Source organism: Canis lupus, chromosome 29 (genome assembly GCF_048164855.1).
Source record: "Canis lupus baileyi chromosome 29, mCanLup2.hap1, whole genome shotgun sequence".
Classification (NCBI taxonomy): Eukaryota; Metazoa; Chordata; class Mammalia; order Carnivora; family Canidae; genus Canis; species Canis lupus.
This window is the reverse complement of record NC_132866.1, coordinates 2,691,800-2,701,799: the sequence shown is the minus strand read 5'-3', so window position 1 is coordinate 2,701,799 and position 10,000 is coordinate 2,691,800. Positions and strand designations below refer to the sequence as shown.

Genomic DNA, 10,000 nt, shown 5'->3' with positions numbered 1-10,000 from the left:
AACTGCAAGAAAAGCTCCAAGCAAAAGAAAGCTTAGAAACAAACAATAAAGTGAAAGCCCATGGCAGGTGAGGTGGGCGAGGCCCCTCCACAAGGGGAGGCGGGCTCCGGGGGGCGAGCGGCCAGGCCCAGGCGGGGCCCGCAGACCCGGGAGGGGCCCCTGGTGAGGGCAGCGCGACATGGATCAACATAAAGGATGGTGCAAAAGAAAAGAAGCATTGCAAATAAAAAAAGACATGTAACATGTGCCTACCATTTTCCAGATAAGAAGGGGCCGTACCTTCTGACGGGTCTAGGCGGCGGGCCCGCCGCCCGTGTTTGGAATTGTTGTGCACAAACATGTTGTCAGACACGGCCAGCACGTGGCCGTCCACGTTGACTGTTGTCGACACAACAACCTGCGAAGACGAAGTGGATATGAAACGGGCTGGCGGAGGGAAGCACAGCCGCCCGGGGCTGAAACAGAAGCCGCCGCGCACCCCGCGCCGCGCCCGCGCCCGCGCCTGGGGGGGCCTCCCGGCCGCCAGCACCCGCAGCTTTTTTGGCTGGTGGGGGTGGGCGGGTTGTTTTGCTTTGTTTTGACTCAAGATTGCTTCTCTTCAAAACCCGCTACACTAATTACAGTTTAATCTCCTATTATGCTAACAAGTGAATTCAATTCAGAGAAATATTCTTCTAGCCATTAGCTTCAGAAACACCCCTCCAGCCGCTCGTTTTAAAGCTGCTGTTTTGATTGATCTGTTCACATATCGATTAGATAGTTTATCTAATTAAAATTAGTTCACTCGAGACCGTCCTCCCTTGAAGAGTTGTGAGGATTCAGAGTTGCCAAAAAACAAGCTCCCTAAACCAGAAGAGCTCCCGCCACCCCAGCCCATCATCCATGATCCCTGGGTCGATGGGACAATTACATCTAACGTCTGGTAACGAACTTTCTGCACCTGAGAGGACCGGGCTGGATATGAATAGTGACAGCGTTTTCAATCCAGAGCAAGCATCCTTTCTCAAGTTCACCGCGGGGGACGGCAAGGCCCCTGCCGCTGGACCGCCTTGCCGACCCCAGGCGCCGTCCCAGGTGAGCTTGTGCCGAAGCACCCCAGAGACGGCACCCTTGAATGGACTCGGGGAAACGGGACTCACTGCCCAGCCTCCAGATGTTTCTTAAGCAGAGGTGGGCCTGCGTGGTCCGTTATCTCCCGAAGAGCTGATACCAGCGGCCACGACGTGAGCCCTGGTTCAGTCTGGGTCTCCCAGCAGGACTCGTGCAGCGGGAGCCTGCGTCGGGGGCGCGGGGAGCCTGGCTCCCGGCCACACTGGGGCGATGAGGGCCAGCACCACCATCGACGAGGACAACCCCACAGAGAAACACGCAGCTGGAGCAGGAGACGAGGAAATGGAAGGGGTTCCCAGTCCACGTCTGCCCTCCCCGCTGCCCGGCACGTGTCCAAACACGCCCTGGAAAATGACTCCTAACGGCCAGAGCTGCAGCGGACCACAGTTAACATAACCCTGGTCCAGTCTACGTAGCCAGGGTGCCCGGCCAACGCAGGACGTTAGCACCAGGGCCAACGGGGACAGAGAGCGTGCCCGGGGGTGCATGGCAGTTCTCGGAACCTTCCGAGGATTCTTCCCAAAAGCCTAAAACTGCCTTTTAAGAAAACCACTCTACTGGAGGGGCAGCCAGTTGGCTCAGTCAGTTAGGCGTCCGACTCTGGATTTTGGCTAGGGTCATGATCTCAGGGTCTTGGGATCGAGCCCCGTGTCAGGTTCTGTGCTCCACAGGGGAATCTGCCTGAGATTCGCTCTCTCCCTCTGCCCCTCCCCCCCCCAAAAAAAAGTTTATTAGGAAAAAAATAAGAGTGATCAAAAAATTTTTTTAAAATAGCATTTTTAGGGGTTAAAAAAGGTCAAAACCATGTGTGTGTATATATATGCATGACATATACATGTGTCTATATATGCATTTGAATATATGTGTAATTGATTTTTTTTTCATAAAAAGTCTCAGTCCCCACAGGAAGTCGTGAAGCAGGCGGTGTGCCCACCGCACCCCCCCAAAACGCCCTCACAGGGGCAGCTTCCTTGACACTTCTTTCCCAGGTAAGCCTCGCCAAGACTGCTGGAGTCTCCACAATACTGGGCCCCTCTGAGCCTCAAAGCACTGAGGGCACCGCCGTCGGCGTCCCCACGTCCCCTTTCAGACATGTCATCCTCTTGTCCTGGACCCTCGCCCGTGGGGCGGGCATCCGCAGGGTCCAGCAGCCTCTGCCCCCAGGACACAGGGCTGCTCCTGGCCTGGGCTCTGGAGGACGCCCACCACCACCCGAGCATGAGGTGAGGCCCCGTAACTAACGCTGAGCCACAGACTTGACCCTCCTCAAGTTCTTAGACTATGATACATTAAAGAAACAAGAAAGGTAAAAATAAAAATTAAAAAAAAAAAAAGGACACTGTCTTTGCTCTGTCATCTCTATATAGGTCAGTCACCAAGGGAAAAGCATGTGGCTCGGCAGAGGAAGCAGACAAGCTGTGTTTTGTGTCTTGGCCTGGGCCAGCCCTGCCGTGCACCTACAGGAAGGTGCTGAGTTGGTGAAGCCAGCTGGAAATACTGTCAGTAATACCCTGACATACTCTTAGGTCCAGGTAAACCTCCTGAGAGGCGAGGAGATGAGCCAGAGAGTGGAGCAAATCCTTCTAGTAACTGTGGGCTCATCTGCAACTGACGGCGTGTTGGCCCATGTGAGACAATGGGTGACCTCCACTCCGCTTAGACGGGCTGGTATCACCGGGCAGCCTGGGGCAAGAAAGTGGAAGTGGGCCCAGCTGTTTACGAGAGACACCGTCCCCACCCGCGGAGTGTAATGTGGACCAGCCCACACACCCTTCTCTGGTTGGCTGGCTGGCTAGACCAATGTCACATGGCCTAAAGGACTGGAACATAAGTTAAATTTCCAAAAATGACCTTGAGCGGTTTGATCCTAAGTCCTCCCATCTAGTGCTTGTTCCCGTTAGCTGCCAGATTCTTCTCTGGTTGGTAGGGACGAGCAGCAGTTCTGTGTCCCGGCCCAGAGTATTTTTACAATTAAAATCGGCCAAATAATCCATTGTGCATGGAGTACCTTTCACCCTGAAGTAACCTCCTAAATCATTCACAAAGGCAAGAAAAACATGAACTCAGCGATAACCCATCTAAGCTCTCTACCTTCTTGCCTCGAGATGAATCCTCTGAAGCAAACCAGAGTATGAGTTCGCCTGCATCCAGGAACGTGGTCTAGCAATTAGGTGTGGGCTTAAGGAAAGCAAGAACACATCACCCCGAGGGAGAGGAGCCTGACCTCGGAGAACATTCTGGAACTTGTAGAGGCCTGCGTCAAACAGGTGCAGCCTCCTTCGTGAGGAGGAGCCAAGGTCTCATGCTCACCCAACCGCCTGCACCTGTGGCTCAGCCCCGTGAAAACTCCACCCGTCCATCCCTAAAAGGCGGCCCCTGAGCACGGGCTCCCAGTTCCAATCAACGGGACGTGACTACGTGCAACTGAGGAACAGGCTCCGTTGCGTACGAACGTGTTTGAGAAGATTCTAAAACCGTCTTTATGACACCGTGGCTGAAAGGAAGGGGGAGCCCCGCCTCGCCTGCAGCTCTGAGAGCTCCCACCTGCAGGTGCCTGGCGGCCCTATGCACAGGCTGGGCACGGCCAACCCCCCCTCGGAGGCGCACCTTACAAAGCCGAGGTCACGTGTGCAGAGCCAACGCCGGCTGCCGTGGGCCGTGCACAGACGCCGTGAATCCGGCGTACGGAAGGGGCCGAATCGTTGTTAAAGCAATTTGGTTGGAGTAGTTTATCAAATGAACCAATTCTGGTTTGCTCCTCGGAGAACTAACGACTGTTTTCTGAACAATTGCAACATCAGAGAACGCAAATTTCACTTTCACGTTAAAAGTCCGGACCGAGGCCGCGTGTCTTTGAGAGACGTGTACCTGGAATCTCCGCATATCTCGAGGGTTGCCTGCATTCTTCAAACAGTTCTGATTGCACTTGAGGAAAAACTTTAGAAAGAATCTATAAAAATACAAAAAACGGATATTTGTTAGGGTCATCAGACAAACTCACAAACTTTTAGAAAGACGCGGTTGCGCGGGGAGAGGTGGAGGCTACCCGCGGCCGCCCGCCCGCCACCTGCAGGGGGCGGTACCGAGATGCCACCCTGGCGGCGGGCGCCTGCGGGGACGGCCACAGACCCCAGCAGCGACTCACATCTTGACGTCGCGGGTCTCCAGGCTTTGTGGCAGCCGCTGTGACTTGGACCTGTGTCTGGACCTTGGCTGTGTCTGGCCTGGACCCCTGCATGGTACCTGCCGGGGGACGGTCCACCCGACGGGGCTGCCAGTTTCACCAAGTAAGAATACGGGATGCCTGGTCCCACTCAAGTCCTGGGTAGATGGCAAACCTCACCTTAGGAGAGGTCCCAAAGCCCACCTGTCCTACCTATCCTTGCTTCTACCGTGACTCAACCTTCACTGGACGCGCTAAGCTGCATCTGGCCAGCCGGCCCCAGAGGGCGCCGCTGCTGGGTGAACGGGCTTCCGAAGACATATCGTAAAAGTTAAGGTGGGTAGGACCCTTGAGAAAAGAGAGGACGTGGGGGTGTGTCTCGAGGACTGCAAGGACTGCCGTGAAGGGCCTACCTGTGTTTTTAAAGGAAATAATTGAGGATTTTGATACAGCGATGAAGCCGCAGCTCAGGTCAGGGGCAGGAGAAGCGGCCGCCGGGCTGGGCTCAGGGGCGAGAGTGTTTCTGATTCCCGTCCAGCCCTGCCCCTGTGCTCTGAGGCATGAAGATTCAGGGGTCCTGACAGCGTGTTGAGATGCTGTGACAAAGACCTCATCACGCTGTCCCCTCCATGGCCGCATGCTCAGTGACAAGTGCACAAGCCCTGGCTCACGTGTGTGCGGGCGCTGGGAGGCCTGGCAGGAGCACCCACCACGGGGGGACATGGGAGGGGGTCTTGCTCCTGCAAGGGGGGGGGGCGTCTTGCTCTGCCTCATCTTGACGAGGCCACATCCACTGCGGGCCGACCCGGTGGGGCAGGGGCAGGGGTAGGGTCCTCTGGGCCGACATACGCGCCCTCTTCCCGCGTCTGAGCATCCTGGCCAGCAAGGCTACCAGCAAAACTCCTCTCTCTTTTCTGTCCCAACATCCTCTGTCCTACCTGAGGATTATTAATTTTTCATGAAGTGTCACGTGATTTCCTTGAACTCAACCTTACGGTCAAGGTTCCTTGTTGACAATTATCATATCAGAAAATAAGAAAGACTCCGCGGACGAAGGCTCATTTCTCTACCTGCGTTCCCAGCACATCCCGGGTGACTTTTCACCGCGGCAGAGGAAAACCCAATTGATGGGGAAAAGAATAGTGGCCACTTAATTAAATTTTCTTACATACCACCAGGCCTCACTATTTTAGGCCAGAATTTACATCTTTTATTAACTCACCTCACCTCTACACTTAGCTCGCGGTGCCTCTCAGCACCATCTGCCATCAGCATACAGTAAGTCACTTGATATTCCACCCACCAATTTTTCCTAACAACCACTGTGCAATTAAACTCCACGCGCTCTGCAGAGAGGTAAATTAGACGCACCTGCGGCCACAATGCATTTGAACTGCATCAGGAAGGCCCTAACAAGGTGAGGGCGTCACAAAGTTATCGTCCTGTCAGGCAATTAGGTTTTCACTTCGGGGACAGCCACATGGTGCAATTATGCCACACATTACCACCCGGCTAATCTTCTGAGCAGGCGCCGGCCTGAGACGCTCTCATCTGTACAGAGCCATCTAACGGGGAGCTTTTTTTGTGATGTGAAATATTTTTTTTCTTGCCCCACCCCCAGAGGAGATTTCCTTACATTCCTTGATGTCTTTTTAGCCAGTTCACCTTTTACCTCTAAGAGAGAGGAGCGGGTTTTGAAGCTGGTCTTTAACAGCCGGGGCCGCGAGGGGGGCTCTCGGGCCTGGACCACTGCCAGGGGCGTGCAAAACGTAGCAGCGCCAAGTTGGGGGCCGGACCCCCGCGAACACCTAAGCATTCCCGGGGACTGGCTCGGGTGCAGGTAGACACGCGCTCATCCTGGATGTGGCGCTGGTAGTTTCTGCCCGGATCCCAAGTGTCTCGTGAGCCGTGGAAGCACACTGGGGTTGGAGGTGGGGGTGAGGTGTAGTGTGCACGGCCCTGGAGAGCGCCCAGGTCCCGATCACACAGGCCAAATCAGGCACCACATCCAGGGCCAGGGAGAGGAAGCTGCAGCCAGGAAGAGGAGCCTCGTGCTCACTTTTTAGCTCTGTTTTGGTGACGTCGAGCCGAAGGATTCAATTAGGCCTTCCCACGGCAGAGGGCGTGGGACTGCTGACACCATAGGCAAGCACGGAGAGCGCGAGGGGACGCTGGCGCTAGCCAGGGCTCAGCGAGTGACACGCCTGTGATGACGTCTGGGGAGGGTGAGGACCCTGGATGCCCTACACGTGAAGTCAAATGATAATTCTCATCCTTTTACTCAATTACCCTGTAATTGGCTTTTTTTTTTTCCCTAAGAAATATCTGACAACCACTTTACATATCTCACTTGCAGAGTCTAGTACACAAAGGATTTAATACTCTTGTTATGAAAGGAAAAATCTTTCCTATGTCAGAAAATCTTTGGCTTTAACACCAATAAACTCTTTATTACTGCTAAACATGGATTTGCTGCTCGATGGCAAAGAGGCGATAAAAATTCTAACCTGTCATTAGTACATTATGCTTAATTGTGTACAGTGTGCTTCCCATTGCATCTGTTGGCCCATCATCAAAATGACCATTATGTACACTAATTCCCTGACCCTGTCTTTATTTCCCTAAAGAGCCATCAGCTTTCACAGTAGGTACCAGAGTAAATCAAGCTTGAAATATGGGCTTTATTTACTTGTTTCTCTCAGGCAGGAGGGAAGACAGCAGCCCAGGGCAAACTGCTGCACGGCCCCTGAAACTCCCCGGTAATATTCTGCTCGGAGACCGCGTGCAGAATCCTGGAAAGTTCTCAGTAGCGATTAGAAAAGGGGGAGAGGTATGATCTCATTACTTCTGAAACCAGGTCTCAGCTCTGAAAGCGTGCGGGGATTAGCAGAGGCCACATGGGCGGCCTGCTCACCAGCACCTGGAAGGTGGGTGCCCGGGGGTCGGGGCGGCAGAGCCACGGGCTCCGGCGAGGGGTACCTGCGACCCCCGCTGCAGACCCAGACCCCCACCCCGGGGCAGGCCCTCGCGTCTTCGGGAACCGCCCCCCGGCTGCGCCCGCCAAGGAAAGTTGAGTTTGGTCCCGGCTGCGCCCAGGTCAGCATCCTCCCGGGCAGCCGCGGCCGACGAGGACGCCCCGAGCGGGCCCACGACAAGCAGCGGGCCCAACCGTCGGGACCGGAGCCTCCGGCCACCACGATACGGGGCGAGCCCCCACCGCAGTGACTCATTTCAGAGTCTGCTCCACTTCTGTGTGTTTAAGCTATGAATTAGTTCATTTATATTTACTTTTATGAAGCTGATTAACCAGAGCTTCTCTATCTGATGAAAATCATTTTAATTGTAGTGTTAGGCTCCTGTGTAATATCCATTACATTATGAACTGTTTAAATTCTACATGGGCATTGTGTAAATTGGCCCTTTGTGTGCGCGTAGGCAATTAGGACAAACAGCTCTCCTTTAAACGGCCGCACAACTTTGTGGTGGTGTTCAGGACGATCGGAAACAAAGGAGGCTGCTTAATTGTAATTTAATGGAATATCAAGGAGTCCGTGGCGTTAGACGCTGGCAACAGAGAGCAGGAGAGAAAAATTAACTGCAATTATGTTTGATTAAAGCTATCCTTCTCAATAATCAGCGGTCCTGACAGGCCATGGGGCTCTCGTGGGTTCCAGGATGGCAAAAGGTGTTGAGCAATATTAGGACCAATGAAGGGGATATTAGCATAGCTAATTACAGCCCTGCAAAACCTGTAAAGGGGGCCTCTGTGTATTGTAATGTGCGAAATAATTGGACAAGGCCGTTATCAATTACATAAGGAATGAATTTGGTTTGTCAGAGAAAAGCTGATGAGATGCATTTCATCTGACACCATCCCCTTCCCTCATGTTTCCAGTGGCTAAGAACTTGCCCACTTTTATCAAAAGCTGCAACTTACCAGTGGCCAAATCACTGATAAAATTATCTTGCCAGCAAGTGTTAGGTAATTAATACCACTCATCCTCACCGCCTTCCCTGCACTGCTGCTTCTCACCTAACTGAAGCCACTAATCATGTAATAATGATTTTTTTCCCTCTGGTCAAAGGAGAAATAGATTGTCTCCTTAGAAATGCAGTGGGCTTGGCGTGCGCACCCTGGTGATGAGGAGGAAAAAAAGGAACTTTGAGCAGTTTTAATTGCTTGCCTTTTGCACGTGGGTATCACTTGTTTGAAATTACCTCTTCTCGGCATTTCGGGAATCCTATATGCAGGGATTCTTTTTTTTTTTTTTTTTTAATTTTTAATCACCAAGTCTTAGACTCTTCCGGGGCTTGGTCTTGCCGGTGTTTGAAAACGTGAGTGACGGCACGCTGCAAGGTGTGAGCCCGCCAGGCCCACCGAGGATGCCCCGGCCCCCGCCTTAGCACAGGTGGAGCGCGGGGCTCAGAGCAAAGAGCTCTGGCTTGCCCCCCCCACCCCTCCCACGGCTCAATTCCAGCCTCTGTCCCAGCAGGCACGACCTCCTCTTCCGGCCCTCCACTATGGGCAATATGGGAAATTTGAATCGGGAATGAAAAATATTGATATCATTTTTTTTTTTTTTGGCGGGGGTGGTGGGGGCGGGCGGTAAAGGGGTGCTCGGCTTTCCCTTTTAAGGCTGAGCTCTTAATAAGCAGCAAATGAATGCGGCCATGGACAGACCTCCATGTCATCAATCAGGAGACCCAAAGCATCCGTGTGTAAATCACGGCGCTGACAGCTTCCGGAGGTTACCGGAGGAGAACCCCATTCCAGATCAAGCCCCACGTTTGCAGTTCCCGATTCCAAAAGGCAAAACCAGGAGGCTGTTTTAGTGACGTTACCTTGACAGGAAAGGGAACGGAATACCAACCGGAAAATGCGGCTGTAAGAGTCCCCACACCCCACCTGGGTGGCGGCCGGGGCCTGGGAGCGGGCGGGTGGGCGCAGGAGGTGTTGGGGGGGTGTCTCCTTCTGGGGGCGGGGAGGTGCCTGCACCCACAGCGCGGTGGTGGTTGCCCCATGTTGGGAAGGCACTAAACGCCACCGAACTGCTCACTTCAGAAGGGCTCATTTCGTTCCTGTCAACCCAGTCCCAACAGTCCACTCGCCTGCCACAGCCCCCAGTCCCCACCCCGCAGCGCAGGGGCGCGTGGAGAGGGACGGGGCCTCTCGGGGAGTCGGGGCTGCGGCGGCCGCTGCGCTCTTGAAAGGAAACAGTTAAAGAGTCAAATTAAAAGATAGAGCCTTTAAGAGACTTTTCCCTGACTGATAAGAAAGTGACCAGTGGAGTGCTTCCTTGAAGTCCCTGCTAATTACTGGGAAGTCCCTGAAAGCAGTGGCCGCAGCTGTGGTGTGTGCGCGCCCGGCCATCAGTTGCTGGAGTATTGATTACTGAGCAATTCTAGCCGATCGGGTTCTGGTGCTCAGAGACAATGTGCTTCCTTCACAAAACCTGTAATGAGCAGTTCCTATACAAGACTACATTCTGCTGACATCAGATCTGTGCACTGAGATAGTACACAGGTCAATACGTATCGGATTTCCAAAATGCGAAGGTCTGAATGTCAGGCCTCTCTTTTTCTTCCTCTCCTGCCATTAGCTATTACTGGGCTCACGTTCCGTAATGCCATACGGGAGGAAAAGTCTGCTCCATTAGGCTGATTTATTCTTCAAATATGCCATGACAAATTGCTCCAACACCAGACTTATTAAATTCTTGTACATTT

At 53.4% G+C, this 10,000-nt stretch overlaps 1 protein-coding gene across 14 annotated transcripts in view; it reads right to left on the bottom strand.

The window, feature by feature from the left end:
- EBF3 (EBF transcription factor 3) overlaps window positions 1–10,000 on the bottom strand; it is a 117,250-nt gene that overhangs the window by 36,219 nt on the left and 71,031 nt on the right. For 10 of the 14 annotated variants that reach the window (XM_072804867.1, XM_072804869.1, XM_072804856.1 and 7 more), the window contains exons 7-8: window positions 3,979–4,060; window positions 253–397 (exon numbers count right to left, since the gene is read on the bottom strand). In XM_072804867.1, coding sequence (XP_072660968.1) covers window positions 253–397; window positions 3,979–4,060 — 227 coding nt within the window. The remainder of the gene's footprint in view (window positions 1–252; window positions 398–3,978; window positions 4,061–10,000) is intronic. The other 4 variants (XM_072804858.1, XM_072804863.1, XM_072804862.1 and 1 more) reach the window with 1 other exon arrangement.